This window comes from Poecile atricapillus, chromosome 2 (genome assembly GCF_030490865.1).
Source record: "Poecile atricapillus isolate bPoeAtr1 chromosome 2, bPoeAtr1.hap1, whole genome shotgun sequence".
NCBI classification, from domain to species: domain Eukaryota; kingdom Metazoa; phylum Chordata; class Aves; order Passeriformes; family Paridae; genus Poecile; species Poecile atricapillus.
In genome coordinates this window covers 23,411,059-23,433,881 of record NC_081250.1, presented here as the reverse complement: position 1 = coordinate 23,433,881, position 22,823 = coordinate 23,411,059, and the positions used below count along the sequence as shown (strand labels likewise).

At 35.0% G+C, this 22,823-nt stretch overlaps 1 protein-coding gene across 6 annotated transcripts in view; it reads right to left on the bottom strand.

Annotated features, from left to right (window-relative positions):
* AKAP9 (A-kinase anchoring protein 9) overlaps positions 1–22,823 on the bottom strand; it is a 105,292-nt gene that overhangs the window by 32,925 nt on the left and 49,544 nt on the right. For all 6 annotated transcript variants that reach the window (XM_058833683.1, XM_058833681.1, XM_058833682.1 and 3 more), the window contains 13 exons: positions 21,626–21,761; positions 21,026–21,147; positions 20,403–20,508; positions 19,851–20,049; positions 19,218–19,314; positions 18,273–18,365; positions 16,552–16,920; positions 15,749–15,973; positions 14,026–14,166; positions 13,375–13,478; positions 12,458–12,663; positions 5,621–5,832; positions 1,111–1,273 (listed from right to left, as the gene is read on the bottom strand). In XM_058833683.1, coding sequence (XP_058689666.1) covers positions 1,111–1,273; positions 5,621–5,832; positions 12,458–12,663; positions 13,375–13,478; positions 14,026–14,166; positions 15,749–15,973; positions 16,552–16,920; positions 18,273–18,365; positions 19,218–19,314; positions 19,851–20,049; positions 20,403–20,508; positions 21,026–21,147; positions 21,626–21,761 — 2,173 coding nt within the window. The remainder of the gene's footprint in view (positions 1–1,110; positions 1,274–5,620; positions 5,833–12,457; positions 12,664–13,374; positions 13,479–14,025; positions 14,167–15,748; positions 15,974–16,551; positions 16,921–18,272; positions 18,366–19,217; positions 19,315–19,850; positions 20,050–20,402; positions 20,509–21,025; positions 21,148–21,625; positions 21,762–22,823) is intronic.

The following is a 22,823-nucleotide window of genomic DNA, read 5'->3' as shown; positions in this document are numbered from 1 at the left end:
CAGTACTGCTGTTGCTGACACACATTTCTGCTGTATGAACTGACAGGCCACCAACTGTCCCTCACACATTTTAGACACATGGCTTATAAACCTGCACTGCTTTTCAGCTTATGTGTGCCCCAGCTATTAATAGCAGGTGAAATCACAATGGATTATCTGTATGTGTAAAAAGAAGAGGAAGCCTGGCAGAGTAGCATTCTCCAGGCGTAACATTTGACTATCAAACCTCACTCTGTGCTCCCTCTTTAAAACAATGATGTGTGCTGAGCTTCAAAACTATCAAAAATATCTCCCTGCTTACTACTACAGCGATCCTATCTATAGAGCAGGTGTTTTTTGCATCATTGTGTCTGTCTGATTTGAACATGTTTTCCTGATATCAGAATAGATTATTAGATTTCTTCTGTTGTAAGACCCTACAATTTTTAACTGATTCTTTAATGCAGTTGCAAATACACTTTTTAAAAGATCACTTTAAACAGTGCAAACTGAAGCATACCACCACCATATAATCACATCCAGAGTAAAGATTCTGTGTCAAGGTCAAGAGACAGCAGGCACAAACTGAAATGTGGGAAACTGCATTTCAACATATGAAAGCAAGTTTGGGTTTTTTTCCCTTTCCCCTCACTGATGCTGGTCACTAGAACAGCCACTCAGAGAGGCTGTGGACATTCAAAACTTGACTGAATACGGTCCTAGGCAAGCTGCTCTATCTGATCTTGCTTTGAGCAAGGGGCAGGAATATGTTGATTTCCAGAGGTGCCTTCCAGCCTCAACTATTTATGATTTTAAGTTGTTAACATTTAAACTTGCACAAACAAATGTTATGATGAAATAAATTAATTTTGAGGATCCAAACGCATACACAACCTATTATTTTTAATATTGCCATGTATATTTTCCAACAATCTGAATCAAAATTGGGAAACAGAATCACAGTGTGGTTGATGTTGGTAGAAACCTCCAGAGGTCATCATGTCCATACCTATACAAAGGACTGATAACATTCTAAAATTTGCTAAGAAATTGATCAAATTTGCAATTTCTTTACACAATTAATAAGCAAGCAGGTGCAAAGTCCAACAATTCATCAAAAATGCTACTCACCTTCAGCTTTGCTAAGCTCCAAAGCCAACTGCTCTCTGGCTTTGGTTTCCTCATTGAGACGTTCTTGTAGCTCTTCCTGATACCTGATAAATTCTGTGGCCTCTTGTTGCTTCTTGAAGGACTCTCGCATGAGTTCTGTCTGAGTAATTTTAGCATGTTCAAGCTGTCACAGGAAAAAAATTACAGAAATGAGATGAACACCTATCATTCCTACTTAATTCACAGTTGCTTTACAGTGTGATGGGAAGCCTCACGTAACTTCACTAGACATTTAATAAAATCTCTTTTGATCACTCATTTGCAGAGTACAAGATGAAGACTAACTTATAAAAGTCTAAGCAAACAGGCTTTGTAAGTAGAGTGAACTTCATGAGCCACCTGGCTAAATCCGTGTCTTTGTTCCGGTAACTCCTGATTTATGAGTTTACACTAGATTCACCTTTGTTTACTCGTGAGTTTTGCACTAAATACCAGTAAGCTACCACCCACCATACACTTAGAATTGCTAAAGAAACTTTGTAAAAAAACTCACAGAAGTCTTATTAAATATGGACTGAAATGGTGCTTCACCTCTTTTTCTCCTTAACACAAAGATTGATGAGAATACCAAGAAAATGTGAATTTTCTGAGTATTGCACATTTCAACCAACAAGGCAGTAAAGCATTGCTTCTTCCAACAGTGTCAACCTAGCAGGACTACTAAGGATTTTTTTTTATTCTTCTCCACTTGTCGGGTGGGTTAATATTTAACTTGTACTGACACAGATGCAGCACAGTTTCACTGTGCTACTGTCCTGAAGTACTAGAAAACCATGTCACATTAAATTGCATATTTACAGTTTAGATGTATCTAAAATGATAATTTCAAAACTAATTAAAATTAGAATTTAAAAAGTAAAATAATGCATAAAGATTAAGCATTGTTTAGAAGTTTAGATTACACAAAATGTCCATCTAAGATAACTTCAAACTGAAATCAATTATCAAAATCTTTACTTGTCAACTATTAACATTTATAGTCTACAGTCACCTCTGAGGGACACAAACACAAAATGTTAGACCTGAAGTCTGCGTGAATTTTTTGTGTGGCTTGTATTCAAAATAAGACAATTTAGTTTGAGTAAGAACAATAGATGTCAGAGAATGAAATAACATGGTTTCTGCACCTTTGGTTTTGTTTTTTTTTTACTTTTTAATATTCTGGTTATTGCCAGATATTTAAAAGGTATCTGTAACATCTACAGTTACCATAAATTATTCTGTCTCTCCATTTCTTAAAAAATAAAAGCTTTCTCACTAAGTCCCACTAAGATCATGAATATGAGGAGTTTGCTTTAAAAGCTCAGAAATGTGTTAAGGAACATTAAATAGAACAGTGCACACAAAATTATCCACTTACATTTTGAAAAGAAAATCTAAGAGTAATAAATACATTCTCTTTTATAATACACTGAATTTAAATACTCCATTTATTTTATTTTTCTTTTTTCTTTTTCTTTTATCTTTTCTACAGCATTCCTTTTCAGATGGGCATCATTAACATGTTCATGTTAATTATTTATTCTGACAGGGGTTAAAGAATAATATAATACTAAAGTCTAAATTAAGTCTAAATACTGAAACTATCTGCACTGGTTTGAGATACTTTTAAAAATCACAAAGCACCCTTACTTTATGCTTTTATTTGCAAGTGCTTAATGAAAAACCCACCTCAGATAAAAGGGAAATATATGATAGATTTACTGTACATAGACAACTGTAAATGTGGCCTTCTGAAATGCATGAAATATTCCAGTTAAAACTCAGAATAAAAACTATTCTCCATCTTTTTGCAGTAATAACAACTCAAACTATTACTAAAAATATCACAGGGCAAAACCAAAAAGAAGTACAAACACAAACATGATTTTTTAAGATCAACAATTTCTCCACAAGATCACTTCAAGCAAGCTGCCAGCTTGTGCTGGTTACTGTTACTAGTCAGTGCACCAAAGCTAAGAGGGAACAACTTTGACTGCAATCTCTCCCCCACTGTGAATTATTCTCAGTGAGAAAAATGAAATGCAATTAGTAATACTGAAGTGCTTTAAAAGGAGATCTCAAATATCTGGAATTTAACATTTTTCTGTGTCTGATAAATTTCTTACGTTAGAAATGACTAGAGAATTGTATAATTAAGGTTTTTTCAGTGCCCACTGAAAACTGATTAAGAAAAGGGCCTGCCAGCACTAAACTTTTAACAATAAGTTCATATAATTTTTCACGGCATTTTCTTCTGTTTAAGCTTAATTTCTTTTAAAAACTTGTATACTTACTGAATAGGGAGGTGTAGGCAACGAGATTTTAGAGACAACTTTTAAAATGTGCCCATTTTTTTTGTGGCTGAAGTGAAAAATTGAAGTATTTACAACTACAGAATTATTCTCATCCAAGTGTTCAGTGAAAGGAAAAGGGTATGGTAAAGGCACACGAGATTCAACCTCATATATATCCTCTTCTTGGCCTTCAGTCCACAAACCATTAAACAGATTAGATGCCCAGTAGGTACGGTAAGAATCCATTCCAAAAAATATTGCTCTTGCTGTCTTCTCAACTGTCCCGTGGGTATTTTGCACTAGCTAGGCTGGCTTTAGAAATTTCTGACAGGAATTTGTAGCAGAACACGTGCATTTAACAGTCTGAAGAGACATATCAGCACAGCCGGTGACAAACCTACTCAGGATCTGTAGGAAGCCTCAGTTCACTTTTCAAGCTGCGTAATTCAGGGGTGCATTAATCCCAAACAAAGATGTACAGGAAAACTTCATATGGTCCCTCCTAAAAATCCTTCTTAGAGAAGTTTCAATTGAAAAAGCAACAGAAATCTTCCAATAGCAACTGGCAAGTAATTTCCAAGGCAAGGAAGTAGAATTTTCTTCTACCTGCACAGGAACGCTGCAGCAGACAAACAAGCTAACAAAACTGAAGCTAAAATTTTTCCAACTCCACTACAGCAAATTAAAGAAAAATACAGGTATGTCATTATTTGCATTCATCCTTGTTGCTGGAGTTAATTCAACAGGAAGAGCTTTCTGAAACTCTGCTGGTTTAAAGGCTTCCTGCTTGTATCTCCCAACTGAAAGAGTTCAGGGGAGTGGCCCAGTTTATTTACCTATACATAACAGCAGGTGGAATTTGAATTAATACACCCACTGTATGCCTTGCCTCAAGTTTCAAACTGCACTTCAGGTCTGAAAGTGTGTGTTCAGACAGGTCTCATACAGTTACTTTGAAGATTTTGCCAGGTTTTCTCTGACTCTTTTAAGTTTATTTGAAGAAATGGGTGCATGTCTGTACACAAAACACAACTGATTAGAGGAAAGGTTATAACTTTTTCTGCCCATAACCAGTTTTAGATTATAAAAATATCGCTGGCTAGAAAAGAATAAAGGAGTCAGTTTCTAAATATTTAAAAACAATTTTCAAGTCACCTATGTATCCGTGGTATATACAAGAACTGTATATAATCCAGGAAGCAGACATTGCAAAGCAGACAAGCTTGAATGCTTGCAAAGCCCCCCTACAGAACAGCCAGAGAGGTCAATATTTATATTATTTATTATATTTATATAAACAGAACAATTTTTAATTAACTTAAGAAAAAAAAGCCAAACATATATGATCATTAGGGATAAATCCACCTTTGAATAATAGATATTAATGAAGAAAAGGTGTCTGTATTTGCTTGAATCGTAACTCTGTTGCTGATATTGGCAAAGTCTCAGCTACAAAGCTATCAAGGAAAATACTTTGACACCTTCAAACTGTAATGTGCACTATCTGAAAGTAAAGCACATTATAAAAGCAGTGTGATTTGAACTGACCTAGGTATATAGTTCCTATTTCAGTTAACAAGGAAGTACTCCAGACAGCAACTAACATCCCACCATACAAAGTACTCCAATAGCAAACTGCCTCTTTTCTGGATACTATTTCTGAATCACATACCTCACATAAATGCTGGAGTGCAGACTCCTTTTCTGATAGCAAGGTGGATATGTGTTTAACTGGCCCTGTTTAAATCATAGTTGGAAGACACAGCAGGAAAGCTCCACCTTTTTGGCCAGTCAATTGACTAAAATGTTCTTCAAGAGAACTAGACACTGTTCCCCTTAATCCTCCATTTTCACAAGCTCTGTGTGCTCTGACACCTCAGACACTGTCTGATAACAGCTGCAGCAGAATGCTGTAGGATCCGTAAGAGCAATGACAGACTGCCCTAGATTGGTAAGAATGTCCAAATTCAGGCTTCCTCTGCAGATCAAAGCAGATTTCTAGTAGGAAAGTGAATTTATCAATAAAGTCACGCTGGAGCAGTCTTTTTTTGGGTGGAGGCACCTGAAGCATTGTTACAGCTGTCAAAATGAACCTATGGGTTTTAGACTTACGAAAACACAATTATAAGAAAAATGAAGAAAAAAGTCCAATTGAGACACGAAGTTTAATGTGCTGCTCTATTAAATCACCTCACCTGATTTGAAGTTTCATTGATAGCTTCCAGAAGCTTTTCAACAGCTGCCTGCAGTCGAGAACTAATATTCAGAATGAGCTCTTCATTTTCAGGATCTATTTCCATCCCACTTTCTGCAAGATGTTGGCTCAGCAATCCTTCACCTGCTGCTCCTGACCACATGTTAATATCATCATCTCCCATACTACTACCATGATATAAGGAACAGGACTCTGAGGAAAAAAAAAAAAAAACAGTTACCTTTTCACACATACTCTTAGCAACTGCAAACATGAAAAACCATACAACTGAGTTACAGTATGAAAGACAAGTCCAAAAATGATTAAAATACTCATCTTAGTCACAAAAACAGAAAGGGAAATACTGCATACTAAAACTCACACAAACAAGACAAACAATGTGTTAATTAAAAAGAAGCCGAAGTGAAAGAGAAAAGGAGATATTAACAGGCAATATTTTAGACATACTTTCAGTATGCTTAGGGGCTCTGATGCTCATCTTCAAACCTTTGTTACAATCAGTAAACCTTACTACTTGGAATAACTTGCAATAATACTTCCCAGATTGTCTTTAAAATAGAAATCAGTTAGAAAACCCCAAACAAAACCAAAACCAGACTGTCAGTCCCTGTTTCACCAACTCCCAATTATGTTACTACACATTAACACAAAACTGTTCAAGTCAGTGAATCAAACTCAAGTGAGTAAAAGGAAAGGCATGCATGCAATTCAGACGGCTTCTTAGGACAAACAAACTGGAATACAGAACAACAATATTCAGCATGGTTATTAGTGAACTGAAAATTTACAAAAATGGGTAGCTGAACAAAGTACAGTGCAGCAGGACTGCAACTGTTTGTGCTGCTGGGCCACCTGGCACCTGCCTACTTCTCAATCTTCCTGAGGTCTGATTCCATTTAAGGACATTATCCACTATTTCTGAAAAGCCAGTCACACTAGGTTTGCCTATGGTATTAGGCAGATAACAATTCATCTAGAAAACAGAAAATTTGCCATATTTAGAATTCAAGGCTGTATTTAAGCAATGCAACTGAAAGCGAGGTCTTGAGATATTTTAAAATCACACTTTTGGTATGAAAGAACAATACAGTAGGTATATTGTGACAGTAGAAACTATTATTGATAAAGCCTTTCAAAAAAAAATAAGTGTTATGTCCTTAGACTGACAGATCTGAAATGTCAGAACTAAATGCTACTGCAAAGGGTTTTTTAAAATGACTTTTATTTTTTGAATGAAGCACCTTTCTGGAACATATTTTAAATAAATATGTTGGTATGATGCATTTTTTTTTAACACTTAGATGTTTTTGCTAAGGATTTTCTTAAAAATATCTTATTTTTCAGGAACAGCAGCATGTTCCTTAAATGAATTAAGAATAGTCAATGCCTGTTAAGCAATGAAGTTGCAATACTGGGTTATCTTTGAATTCAAGTTCCTGGTTACTCCACGAATTGTGACTGCTGAACTAGAACAGTTTGTTTAGCTACAAAAATGGAACTGAAATTACAACAGGTCAATCTCACAAATTGCCTTTAAAAACATAGTTAGGTCTTGTTGTTTTTGCCTCCTAACCAGGCAGGCAAATAATACTGGCAGTCATATAACAATATGAATACTCTTGTTGATGTTGTTTGAACCTATCATGCAAGTCAGATTCTAGTTTTGAGGTTTGTTTTTAGCTTTTTTGTAACAAGCTGCAACATGATTAACCACCTGGTGTACTTAAGATACATTCCTACCTGCAAGTATTCTGACAATAATAATATTTGCAGCCATATATATGACCCATACACAACAAACTAATCTATAATGATTTTAATTAAGGAAGGTTTCACTTGGTTTACTTTTCTCTTAAAATTGCTAAGATTTTTCAAATGCAGATGCATTTAGTAACTTTTTTCATCTAGCTGTATTATTACTGTTTCATATCTCCTTTTAGATATGTGGGGTATAATGTTGCAAACTGTTTTCACACTTCAAAGGGAAAAAACAGAAGCACACTATATGCATGAATAGAATGAATAACCAGATGGATACAAGATACATTCACATGGCACCTTTCATCTACACAGGATTTCAAAGCACTTTTGAGTACTGCACTTTGGAACGTCAGTCATAAACTCCTGTTTATGTGGAATCACCCTACCAGTGGCTAGCAGTCATTTTCTGCCAGCACACTAAATGGGTTTATAGACAATAAAAGCTTTCCCACAACACCCTAATATTCCATCCCCCTGCAGTATAAGGAAGGCTGCAAAATTAACAATTCCGCTTTTTTTATTTGATAGCATTTTGATGTCTTACCACCCAAATTTGGGCTGAGTTTGGGTGTTTCAAAACATCAATAGTGATGCAGAAGCTTTAATATCCTCAGAGTAGAAAGGACCTTCATTTGAGATGGACATCGAGCAGCATAAGTATTTCCAAATGCTGTGCCAAAGTATTGGTTAAAGACTGAGTTGAAGGAAAATATATTCCCTACTGAGCCACCAACACACTTACTGCAGCACCTGATGCTCTTTGGAGGGCACACATCTTAAGAACTGACCAGGTAAGACCCTGCTTAGCGTCAGAGATCTCACAAAATAAAAGCCCACAGTACAGTAGCACAGCTATAAACAAGATAAAACAATGACATATTAGTTATTGCACAATCTAATCTTTCCTGATGGAGTACAAATCATCTAGGTAACGTTCTGGTTTTCCTTCTCAGGTTTCACCCATAATTCAGGTCTGTCACCCTTCTATTTCAGTAAATTATTTGCTTAAGAGGTACATCTGAATTGTGCAATGATGATTGTGTGTAAAATACAAAAACAAAGATTATACAAAATGACTGCAGAAATGTGCAGTTGGTTGCAAAATCATCTGAACTGGCTGTCTAGAAACTTCTGAAAAAAACCTTAAAAACACTGATGGCAGCTCAGAATGTAATTTTTAAAAGCCAGGTATAAAAGAATATGTCTTTTACATTAATAATCTCACTAATATTATTATTTCTTCTTGCCAGTGACCAAAACAGTACCAACAGGCCTCCATTAACTCATAAGAAGAGTTAAAATTCCTGTTTTGATTATGACAATTCTTTTGTAATTTGCTTCCATTTCTTTTTGGCAAATACAAAATAAATCAACATTAAAACATCATTTTGTTATATGAAATATCTCAAAACAAAACATCATAATTTGCCCGAAACATAAATATAAAAAATGAGGAAAGAAAAAGTGAGTTGTCACCAAAAGTATAATTTGGCACACAGAAACTCTAGTAATCTCAAAGGTAACAAAACCCCCCAAAAGTATCAAATGTAAAAACAACTTGTAATAATTCTGTTTATACAATGTGGTTGGCAACCCAAATAATAAATGTACACAACCATATTACAGTTTCAACAAAGCAGAAGTTAATAACACAAATTCACCTTAAATGTCTTCCTAACTGCACAGTAAAAAATAAAAAATTCCCCTCAAAATGGTCTTAGGCCACAGCAGCTTAATACAGCATCTTTCCACATGATTTTCAGTGGTGAAAACAAGAAATAGAAACATTGTCCAGTCTCATTAATCACCCCTGGCAGCTTAATGTCTAATCCACATTTTGTTCATCCTTATATGGGTATTTAGTCTCTCACCCTCAGAGAACTAAATCAAATTCTTCTGTTCTGAAATTTTGTTTTTCAGTCAATACAAAATAATAAATAGAATATAACTGACTTAAACAAAACTATCATCTCTGTGTAAACTCCCTCCTCATAATGAAAAAAAAAAATCAACTGAAAAAACAAAGGTTTATATTCTTTACTTTGCCACGGAGCATGCAGTTCAGCACATCAGATGTCACAGCCCACTAAATCTTTAGGAAAGTGCTTGCTCAGAAGTTTCAGATACAGAAGTTGTTTATGAGCTGCCAACTGACATTTATGAAGCAATACCTATTTTGCATCATGTAGAACCAGTATCTCACTTTACTCCTGTGATTCCACTTAGGAATTAAGCTTAGGGGCTACAAATTGAAAACAAAAAATCAGTCTTGTAGCAGTGCAGTGTTTTGTTTTTTTTATTATTTACTACCTTTTTTTCTGGTACACTGCTCAGAAATAAGTAGCTCAGAAGGCAGGCAAAGGGGTTTAATATTCAAGGAATGCCATAACCTTGCAGGCTTCTCCAGAGCAACCTGCATTACTGCAGTCCTGCAACCCAAGAAAACTCACCAGATTACTGTGCACAAATGGCCATTCACTTCCAGTGACATGTTTTATGACTGAAATTTGAACTTTACTCACTCTTCTAGAAATTAAATCTAGTGCTTGCAGATAACCTAGTCAATGTCCCTCTATAAATGTGCTCCATAAATCAGGTGTGGTTATAAGTATATGACCTTAATGATTCAGCTTTTAAAAATGCTGAAACTCAGCAAAAGCAGTAAACTGAGTTTTACTTGTCAATACATATGGATGATGTTCAGAAGGTCAGAGAATTCACTTCAATAAACACATTATCTTACTACTGTATTATTAGATTTTTATTAGTATAAATTTATTCCTGCAGACTTCCTAAGTAATTAAAAAGGAAGACCTGTTTGGGTGGGTACTAGAAAATACAGTAACATGCACAGTTTAAAAAAACAAACAAAAACTGTCTATATATTTCTTACTTCCATAAAATAACAGGGAAAAATTTTAAAATTTGTCCTCTCAAGCCATTTAGTGTTAGTATAGAAAATGAATAACAGGAGTCCCATTGCTGAAAACACTAACAGAATTGGCCATCTAATTCCATCTGAAGAAATACCAAATACTTTAGCTGATGGAACAGTACAACTATTACTATGCATGACCCCAGTGACAGAAAGGATGCTGCAATATCATTTTGAGAGCAAAACAGAACTGTGAATACAGCTCCAGAAATACATTACAAACAATCCATTCAGCCATTTTAGCTACTGTAAGCTTAACTCTTCTTTAATTTTCACTTTTTACTTTGGTTGCTCCTTCCTTTATTGTTATTTCTGAATGTAAAGAGACATGCAAAAAGGATAGTGAATAAACAAATGGTAAGTGTGCAGCTCTAATGCTGCTCTGTACCAAGGAGAGGCATTACAAGAACAGATACCTGCTTTCTTACAGGACAGTGAAACTTTACATACCTCTTCAAAACACACTAATAGCAAACACAAGTCGAAACAGTCAAACCTCATCACTAGCAGAATGGAATAGAGTTTTTTCTACCTGAAGAGTCCTCTTTCATCAGAAAGAAGACTTTGCAAGAAATTATCAAATCATTCCAATTATAGGGCATGTTGTGTCTTTAGACAGTAGCATCATGAAAGCCAGGGATAGGTCAAAATGACAAATAAAAGTACTTTTTAACTGTGTTTTGCTACATATCTGTAATGCAAGTAATCTATATTAAGAATTGTTAATGACAATAATTAGTGACACATACAAGTATACAGACTGATGAGCAGGAGCTGGCAAAAAAAGTGAATGCATCAAAAAGTAAGTTCAGAAGCTTAGTTATCCAATTTGCTATGTGAGGAAAAAGGCAAAGCCTCAAAAGCCTGAAGTTCCAAATGATGATTTTTCTCACTACTAAATATAGTGAAATGTGTTGAAAACAAAAGTTACTTTTTTAATGAAACAGCAGTAAAGAAGTACTGTTAACTTGAAAACTTCAGAAATTTTTTGACTACAACTTTACACATTTCACTGCAGATAACCTTTTGAGTGATCAGCTGAAGATGTCTCTGTGCTGCAAATTCATACAACCTTTCTCAACTTGCCCCAAGGCTTAATGTGACCTATATTTAAAACCAGTCTGGGGATTTCAATAATATGCAATAATCTACATTTTGAAAGAAAGAGGTAAAGTTCATTTACCAGCTGTATTATTATCCTGTAATAGACACTTTCTTAATACTGAAATGTAGCATTTGACTTAGAGTTCCTTTTCTCATTCCTAGTAGTTAAAATTCTAGCCAAGATCCAGGATGCATGTGCACAACCTTAGTGGTACCTAAATGGCAATACAATCAAGCACCTATTCTTGCCCAAATGAGAAATGGACAGACACTATGCTGGTGCAGTCACAAGAAAATAAACAGAGCCCAGCAGAGTTCTTTGTCACTGATATGCAACTAACTATAACATCAAAATACTCCTTTAGTCTTGTGCCAGCCAGCACTCCTGGAAACAGCTGATGGGGAAGTGTTGGCAGCTGAGAAGTTCTTGGAACTGTGTCCAAATGGGATTTGCATGCAAACACTTCTTTAGGAAGCTAATGAAGTCCACAAGCACACATACACAGGCTTGTCCCCTGCCAGCTGCCCTCAGTGACCAGCAACATACCTCTGGACCTCAAGTGCACTGCTGGAGATACAGCCCTTGACACTAGCTCCCATTCCCATACATACACCGGAGAGTGTAAGTGGTACAAGATGCCATGGAGCTATGTTTCATTCTCTTTGTCTCCATCAACAGAAACTTATTTTTTTCTTGACCTCTCAATCTTTCCCATTCTGTTGCAACCTTTGCAACAGGACCCTAGATGTGAGTTGTAATGGGTGTGGGGCATGACCCAGACAACTCCTGCAATGTTGCTCAAGATATCTGAAAAAAACCCTCCTGAAATGTCCGTTTAAGATGATATACGTCATCTTAAGCAGAGATGTCATATGCATTCAAATGAAAAATAGGCTGTGAGGGGTTTTTCCTTAGAAAAAGTTTAATTTAAAATATCAAAATTAAGAGTATTTAAATATATCATTAAAACATGAAAATGATACTTCTTATAAAATTTAAACCCATAAAATCAATACCTTTTTCATACCCCACACGGATGCAGGGTTTTATTGACTCCTCTGTCTCAGTGTCCCATCCAGCTTGTTTGGAAGCCTGGACTTTCCCAGAACGATCCAGTAACCCAAGGACATGCTGACCAATCGTCTCCTCCATTGCTGCAGTTGTCTTCACAACTTCTAAAAGAATCTTCATGAGTTTTTCATTAGCCTTCTGAAAAACATGCCTGCAGGATAGAAAAGAATCAATCCTCTGATCTTTCCCTGATTTCCAAGTGGATTTTATCCTTTATATACCCTTGCAACCAAAGATGATTTTCAACTGAAACAACAAAATTAAGATTTTTTTTTTTTTAAGGCTAAACCCTACAGCATATAAATACTAAATACACATTTGTATTAAAAGTCAGTTCTTTTTATAAAGTATGTAAAAAGTCAAAGTACTTATCACAATTTCTACTTTTATCTTGGCATTTTACTAGTTATTCTTTTAAACTGGAGGTCTGCTTTTGCCCAGTATTCATTACAAAATTAATCCTTTCTCAAAATGACAGCTAAGAAAGTTGTTCCTCTACACAGATCAAACAAGGTACAGAACAGTCAAACGGGATTATAAAACAATCATACTAATATAAACTTAATTCACATATGTACATACAATATGTATATAAATATATATATAAATTATGTTTATGATTCAATGTGTGTAATACAAAATATATTGTAAAATAGGCTAAGATTTGTCTCATCCTCTATGCCATTACATTGTTAGGCTTTATAAAAAATAAGATACTATTTAACCTAAAGTACATAAACTTAGAAAGAGGTTTTTTTAGAACAAAAGACACACATTATCATCAATCAGAATAAAGCTTGTAAATATTATTAACAGCATGAACATAATTTAAGAAAAATATTTTCTTAACAGTTCTAAGCACCTTTCTTTAGAAAGAAGAGCTGAAGGTGTTTCATCAGGCTTTCTTCCCCCGTCTTCATGCTCAAAGATCTGCTCTCTTGCATCATTTTTGTTTTCATTTTCATTCTGAGTAAGTTTTGGCAGAGGGAGAGAAAACAAAAAGGACAAGAATCCTGTCATGTCAGAATCAACATATTCTTCTTATATATGGTAGAACATGAAATTTAAAACCTAAATTAGTTGTTATTTCCTTTTTAACACTTCTGCACCAAATTATAAATCAAGTAATACTCTTACTATGTGGAAAAAAAATATTAACAAAAAGAAACCAGGAAATCCAAGGCAGGGCCAATTAGAAAGAACTTTGTTACACTGATTAAACAGTTGTTGTGTTTTCTGTTTGTGTTGCTATAGCAATATGAAGAAGTGAGTTTACTTAAGGAAATAGCTGTAGTAATAATCCCCGCCTTCAAGCTGTTCAACCAGCTTCTGCTTACCTGAAGTCAAAAAGTACATTTACCACTAGCACCTCTTGAATCTTACATCTGCTCTGTTCCAGCAATACCCAACATCTTTTAGAAAAATATATTACACAGAAAGAGTAACAGTGAACAGGAATCTTTCACTGGTTTTACATGCCACAGTTGCCCAGAAAGTCAAAGTCCATATTTACCTCTGTCTGTGTGCTGTTGTTTTGTAACTCACAAGACAGCCTCTCTTTTCCTGGTCCGGAATGTTGTTTTAATGATTCCAGTTCTTCTAAAAGCATTCTCTCTCTCTCTGCAACCAGGCTGTCATTCTCCATTGAGACACGCTAAGAAAGAAGTGTTATAGAGGCTCACACAGTTTTTTAAGCTTCTGAGTAAAGTGAGTCCTGTCACTTCTAATTCTTTACAGACCTTGAACAATGAAATTTCAGTCCATCTCCTTAAATCATTACAAAAACACTGAAAGCTTTCTAGAATGGAATACAGCTAAAAAATACTTAAACCTTCTGTAAGATTTTCATACCATTTTTACGCTCTTCATAAAATACAAATGCAAATTGGAGGGAATTTCTGAATATTACATGCTATAATGTGTTTTGCACAAGAAAAAATATGAGAATTACTTATTTTTATAAAACATATAAAAAATGTGTGTACATTCTCTTTTAGAAGAGCTAAAAGTGCTCACAGCTTAAACACAATGCATGCATTTCTATGTAGTTCTTATGAACATACATACTTGGCATTAAAAACCTAAAAAAACCCAGCAGTTTAAGTTCTACTTAATAATTTTTATCAGCTACAGGAATTTGCAACCCTGACAAATATGCAAACTTAAAAAAGAGGTATAAGGAGAAAGTATGCATATATTAATGGGAAAGAGTATCAAGATAAATGATTCTAGGACACCTTAAAAGCAGCTAGGAGACAGCTGATGTTGCTGGAAAGGATTCCGAAGGTACAAATGATTGGCTTTCTAGATTACAGAACTCCTTGAGCTCAAACTTAAAACAGAGAAGAAACAGGTTTGGAAAAGGTCTGAAGCTCCACTCTACAGTGAAAGCAAAGAATTTTAGCATTCACTAATTACTAGCTTCAAGTGCATTTTGGTAATGTTACACTGTTGAACTTAAATCAGAGCAAGACATATTCTTCTGGATTCTGTTTACTTTGTCTTTCAGTGGTAGGAATCCTTGAAAGACGTGTCTATAAATGACATTATTTTTGAAGTATTATTAAGATAAACTAATGAGTTTCATTAGCACACTTACTGTAGGCTTTGAATAGATACAGAGCGACAGCAAGATAAGTTTGAAAAGGCAAAGAAACACAGATGTTTCCCACCATACCCCCACAGATATTGTTTCATTCTAAAAGTTGGTAAGGACTTAACTCTAGAAGTGGGGAAAAAAACCCCAAAAGGCCAAAACACATTGTTGCAGGAAGCCACTGATTCTGTCCAAGTCAGAATGATGAAAAATGAAGATTTTTATAGTATTTCTACCCATGGCTGGTGGTTTCATTGATGTAAATGGCTGCTAGCCTACATCCTACACAGTACCATGTATCTGGGAGGTGGCACAACTGGCAGTGCATCCTCACTCACTCTCTTCTGGCTGCTGTGCAGCACTGCAGGCTTGCTCCACGTTGACAGAAGTCTAAATCAACACATCACTTGAGTCTGAGCTTTGATTAAAGAAATATGTCTTCTATAAATATGTGGGTTTGTATGTACACACACACACACAGAAATACAAGTGTGTGTGTACATAAGTGCATATGCATGCACATGGAAAATATGTGCATGCCTCTCTCTCCCTCTAAACAGATATAAATGCATAAGTATGAATCTGCTGTCGATGTTCCTTTGTTAACCCATATAAACTCACTGGTTGAATTCTGTATTACCTCAGCTAATTGCAATTTCAGACTCTCCAGCTCTGCTAGGAGTTGATCTTGATTTTCTTTCTGGCGCTCCATTTGCTGCATGTGCCCCTGTCTCAATAATTCCGTTGCCTGCTGATGCTCCTGGTACTGCCGCACGAGCTCCTGCCGCATGTCCTCCAAGCGCTCCTCGTATAACAACAGCTGGCTGGATGTTTCTGTGTCTGCGGCCGCCACCGCACCGGAGTGCTGAAACAGTGCAACTCTTTTAGTGTTTTATGTTCAACAACTGGTCTTAGGAAATATTTAAATAAATTTCAGAAAATGCTTTCATAAATGGAAGTAGCTGGCATGAAAGCGTTAGCATGTTGCCTGCTTCTTGGACAGTCCAGGCTTAGAATTATTCTCCATTTAAAAAGATAATATTTTCCAATAACTCTCAACAGTATTAACTTCCATGCTTTTTACGACTCCTTTTCATCTTATTCACTCCATGTTTGTGAAATGCTAACTGTATGCTCTACATCACTTTAATAATTTTTGTGTTCAGCTGATATCCTTTATCACAAGAGATGAAACTGTTTAGCACTATTTTTAATCTGGTCTTCGTATTAAACACTAAAATACAACCTAGTTTACAAAAAGTCTTTTAACAATTTATTGTCTGCAATACAGCTGGCATCATATTCCCTTCCTGAGGCATAGCATACAGGAAAAAAGGGTAGATAATTTAAGTATGAAACTGTCAACCCCTGGAAAGGGAAAAGGAAATATTTAAATGGAATTTCCATTTCAATTTTTTCTTTACTGCTTTTTTTAACACTTACTGGTGTTTCTTCTACTTTAAGACCTCTGCTATGGGAAAAAAGTTCTTCAGAAATCACTGACTTATGTGTTGTCTGTCCTAATATGCCATCAGGGCTGCTATTAGAATGAAGCTGTTCTCCAAGCGAGTTGATCTCTCCAGACTCTTCACTGAGTTCCTTGGAAAGTGATTTCAATCCTTCTTCACTCTTACTGCCTTTTCCAGTTGCTTTTCTAAGAAGGCTGTCAACCTCTTCCTCACTATGCTGCTTGTTAATTCCAAAATGTATTCTCTCTGGATGTGCATTCTGCATTGGTGCTTCTTCCTTCTGCCTAGCAATTCCTGACAATTCAGTCTGTTTGGCAAATGCTACACTCATTGACACAATAACCTGAAAAAACAAGAGAAGTCTGTATTAGTTTATGCTTCACAGCACCTCCTTTTACTGAAGAAATCTCATAGATGACCATCAACAATAAAAATACAAATACCAAAAGCTCGCAGCGGAAAACAGAAAGATAAAAGAACAAAGATATCTTGTCAATCTTTAAAATGGTCACATCTTAAAATACAGACACGCCATATTTAAGGTAGTTTAATGAAAGACAATGCTATCTTCAGTTACAACAGATTATTTAGCATGGAAATATCAATGCTTTTTTTTAAAGATCCTATTAGACGATTTCAAAAAGTGTTGGCACATTGACTTAAGAGCAACTGTGCTAAGCTTTCTCTGTCTAGGCAAGTATCCTAAGCAAAAGTTAAATTGACATGGAATTCTGGGCTGTATAAAGAATGCAGTGCTATGCACTTGATACTTTGCCCAGGAATTTTACTTGACCAGAAAGAAACTGTTGGCACTAACTAGGTGCAGTTACAGTTACAACAGGCTGATAACTTTTGTGTTGCTAATACAAATAAACTCCTTTTCCAATCATGTGAGCAAGCCTATTCTAGAGTTAGAATACAGTGATTTACAGCATAAGCTACAAAAACGTGAAAAAGCAGTACAATAAATACAGAAGTGTTACACTTGAAAACACCAAACTCTTCCTTTCCAGAAAACATGAATTTGTCTTTTGAACTTCAGCTGATCTTAACCAATGCAATATTTGTTTCCTCATAAAGAAGGGTTTTCTTGGCAGAAGGTAAGAGAATATTTTTTTTATTCTACAAAGAAGTGGAAACATTTTTGCAAATCAGAAAGTAAGTAAATCCACAAACAAATATACTCTACCTATAAAATCTTACTTCAACTTTTCATATTTTAGTCACCAGATCCAAAGAAAAATCATGCATTTTACACAACATATTAAAATGCACAATAATAAATGATCAGAAAATAGTATTAAACTGTTAAGTGCAAAAGTCTTTTGAACTGACCCACTGTTAAGCCTATGGTATCAAGAAATACACTCTAAGTGTCCGGATTTTTAAAATAAATTCAAGTGTAGAATATGGTAGCATGTTGTCTTTTTCCTCTGAAGTTTTAAAAGCCACCACTACAACCCATATGAATAGAAATAATGAATTAGGAATAGGATAGATACCCAAGAAAGCCCAAAATGTTCCAGAATTTTTTTAAGACTTTCCCATTCAAAAGCCAAACAAAACAATTTCTTTGTAAATAAATCATACAAAAGTTAGCATATGCTACAGCAACTGCCTAAGTAGTTGAAAATGGCAAATAACAATGACAGATTTTTTAAAACATATTTTAAAGTAACAAAATAAAAGTAATACCTTTGCTACTTCTTCTTCTAATCTTTCTTGGAACTGCTTTTGGAGCAACTGAACAACATCCAGATCATTCTGCATTTCCATCTCCCTACCAAGCTGTAAGAAAAACATGAAATCTCAGATCATCTATTTCTGATTCTATTTCATTAGTTTCAAGTTTCAATCCAGCAGGAGATTTTTTCCCATTAATTAGGTTTTCTTCCTATCATGCAAATCACATTTGTACCACAATACAGAACTAGGTAGAAGACTTTGCCTTGTTTCTGCTTCAAAATGAGTTTTACAAGTTGAGTTTGCAATAACTCTCCTTGCAGAGCTATTTGAGATGTTAAATGCAGTGAAACCAGAGCAGGAAGCACAGAATCACAGTACAAAACTACATTACTATTTTGCAAAATGCAGAATTTCTGAACCAGGTTTCCAGCACTCCTAGGGGAGGAATGCATTGGGTCTTTCCCATTTGCATTTAGTCTCTTAAAATCTTTGGGGTTACTTTTCCAAAATTTGTCCTAAACTGTGCAGTGTGTATTACAAATGTCCTGGGATTTCACTTAAATTGCTCCTTCCATAATTAGTGTTTAAAGAAAAGACACAATATTTTAAAGATTCCTAAACAAATCCCAAAATTTGATCACTAATTCTCTCCCACTTAAGTAAGAAAGAGCCAGAGATAAAAAAAGAAAAAAAAATTACACCCAGCATCAATAAAGCAAGTTTTCTTGATAATTCCCAGATGTTTTCCAGCAAAATTTAAATATTTTCCCCTAACATGGACTGTCTAACAGTATATAGAGTACTAAGACAATAACTACCTTAACCTACCAAGTATTAGCCCATATTTCAATTTTATTTCAATTGAATTTCAATTCAATTTCTTTCATCTAAGAAGCCAAAGCATCTAAATTATGCCACTCATATATATTAGCTATCAACTGAGTTACGTCATACCTCTAATGCTTTATCTGTTTTTTTCTGATGAAGATTTTCTGTGCACTTTACTTTCCTGAAGACTTCTTTTAATTTTCTTTCTGAATCTGTGGATACACTAAAAAGATACAAAAAGCAGAGAGGAGAAATAATAATTAAAAAAAAACATTAGTATTTCATTGCCCATGACTTGATGAAAACCAGAATGTGTTAAGTGGACCTGAACTTTACCACAAAGTTTATTACTACCTATCATTCTATAATATAATTAATTTTAGGCAACTACATCTACACAAGATGTCTTTAGATATAAAGGATAGTGCCTGTAGTTTTGAGGATTAAATGTGGTCTACTGAGTTGAAGTTTTGAAATTGCTGCTATAAAGCTCATATATACGAAATTACTTTTATACATTATTCCATTTATCAAATCTTCCTCTATTAACTATAAATGCTGTACTACTTAATTTGTAATGCTTATATAATTTCTTTATAAGACTTAACAACTCTTGAAGGACCAAAATTACAGAAGAGCAGTATGTTTATAAAGAATTTCTCCAATTCTGAGGTAGAACACAGAGCTTTACATTAATGGTTATTTGAAACACTTCTTGAACGAGCATGAACTTATAAGCATTGAAAAACTGATTAATACCTTGTGTGGTCAGAGGATACCCCAGCAATCTGAAGTTTATCCTGCAGATGGACAAGCTCTGTAGTGTACTTCTCTTGACTTTCTTTCAGCTGCTGCTGGAAATAGGAGCGGAGGTGTTCCAGTTCTTGAGCATGCTGCTCCTCAAGTTGTTTTTTGAGGTTCCCTATCTCCTTCAAACAGTATTCTTGAATTGTAGGATCTGTATACAGGTGATGTGAAGCAGTGTTAAAAAAAACTTCTGGCATCCTGTCAACTACTTTTCCATAACAAAGAATGATAACCTACTCTCCCATTTTGCAAAGTATTATTTGATATGGGTAACAAATTTTAACTGTGGAAAACTAAAAAATACTAAACCAAAAATGTATCACAGAATGTAATTCTGAAAAAAAAATACAGAATTGAGAAAATCAGAGTATTGTACTGCAAAATAGGAAAAAATCTCTTATGTTCAAGCTGTAGTAAGATATAAATCAGTTAAAAATAAAAGTCATTGTCTTTTCTTTCTCTCTGAATATACATATATTAAAAACAGCATATACATCTTTTTACCCATTAGATTCTGTGAAGGAGTCTGCAGACTCTCCCTTCCTATTTCCATATGGATAGGTTCCTCTTCTTTCCTCCTTTCTGAAGAAGATACCCTTGGTTCCTTGACCTAAATAATAATCAAGTAAATGCAGTTAACAACAATTTGTCTAGAAGTAGCACAAAAATAATATATTCAGTGCTGGACTCCCACTATGAAAGAGAAATGGACATTCTGGCTTGTGTCCAGCAGAGTTACAAAGGAGATGGGAGGCTTGGAGCATTTGTTGTACCAGGAGAGGTTGGAAGAGCTGGGCATGTATAACCTGAAGAAGGCAAAGCTGCCCACTGGGCTTGTGAAGTATCAAAATTCAGCTGGACACAGTCCTTGGCAACTTTTCCTTACTGACACTGCTTTGGGCAAGGGGCTGGATTAGATGAACTCCAGAGGCATCTCCTAACCTCAACCAGACAGACCAGAATTCTGTGACACGGACAGCAGCTTTCTCCATTTGCTCAAATCACTGCCTTGCTCTGCCACTCAAGCAGGATACACACGTTTTCAAACACTTCCTCAGTCATTCAGAAGGAATTCATGCAACAGAGAAAATTCAAATGCTTGTATACTCCATGCTGTAAAAGTTTACCTGTTTACACTCTGCCATCAGCTGTGTTTGAAGGGCTTTCAGCCTGCTATATTCTTCCATTATCTTGTGGAGAAGTGCATCCATACGTTCTTGCACAGTTAAATTACACGAAGAACCAGGGACTTAAAAAAAAGAAAATTAACATTTCACCATAAATTTTAATACAAGTGATTTGTTCACAAGTTCTGCCCTAAAGAATTGTCTGATAAACGTTACAAAATACTGAAACAAGTGAAGCCCTTCCAGAATTTGAATGCATTTTTACATATATTGACACACATGCATTTTTTTGGCAGGACTGCTAGCTTCTTCTACAAAAGGAGGAAGAGGAAGATAAAAACCCCAAACACTTTCCCACCAATATCTGAGAAAATGAAAACATAATAATAAAATAAAAATGAAATGGTTCATAATAATAAATAATAATAAATATAAATTAAGTAGTTATAATAAAAGTAAAGTGGTTCAGAATAATGAGGAAATCTCTAAAACAGCTATTTAAGCACATGAATAAGTACCTGAAAAAGTAATGGCATAATTTCCACTCTGAAATGCTTTAAATAAGTACTTCTAACCAGCATGATAGTAGAGAGTCATTACCTTGAGCTTGACCTCCATGAGCTGGTAATTCTACACTCAGTTTTTCTTTCACAACAGGTTTACAGAAAATTTCCTGTTCCCTATCACCAGCTTCTACAGCAGATGAAGTATGTTCATTCTGACTGCCACACAAAACCTGTATAACAAATCAAACAAAATGAAAAGTAAGCAATTTCTTATTATTTTATCAATCATAATTTACAAAGAAAACCAGAAAAATAGGAAGTAGTATTTTGTGAGCACTAACTTCTGTAAAAATGATGGCATAAATGTTTTGTTGAATCCTAAGAACTCAGACAATCTTTAAAACTCCTGATAAAAGAAACAGATATGAAAAAATTTTCAGCTAAAGCATAAATACATGTTTTCAAATCAGTATTTAATTTGGAACTGCCAAGTACTAAAATCTTGTGGAGAAAGGCTTCCTTTATTAATGTGGAAAACAAACTGACATTTTAAAAGTCTCATTCTCATGAGCTGCAATTTTACTTGGAAGAGAAATTCCCTACAGCAGAAATCTGTATCATTTTAGGGATTACAGCTCATCTTGAAGTGCTGAACAAATCAGATAAAAGGGTATGGCATAAAAAAAGCAAGTAATGAACAGAATAACCTATATTTGTTGGTGCAAACTGCATGGAGAGCAGAAGACTGCCACATTCACAATGGGCAGACAAACAGAAGATTTATCCATACGATTTCTGAAGATAAATTATACTTGAAAAAAAAACATTTGCTCAAAGCAAAGTGGGATTCTTTATTTAAAGATTTTGTACTCAACAAAAACCAAACTCAACTTATAAAAGTAAAACCATAATTTGTCTGACAGCTCAACAAAGGGATCATACAAATAACAGCATTCCTCACACTGTGAAATAAATCATGCCAAGCACTCTAATTTAGCTGCGACTTTCTGTGAGCTATCATGGAGTCCTGCTTAATCTCTCCTATGCTGGATCTCAAGTTAAAATTCAGCTATTCACTTTCCCAAAAAGGTGTTGAAAAAAGCCCAGCAATGAAGAAAAAAACAAAACAACCACAAACCCCATCCATTTGAAGTATTTTAGACTTGAAAACCATGGCTTACAATGAATGACAAAAGCAGCTTAATTTATCTAGAAATAAGTCTAATAAGTAACTCAACTGATGGTCAAAAAGTACCTGTAATAGCCATCAATTACTATTACTCTAGAAAGAA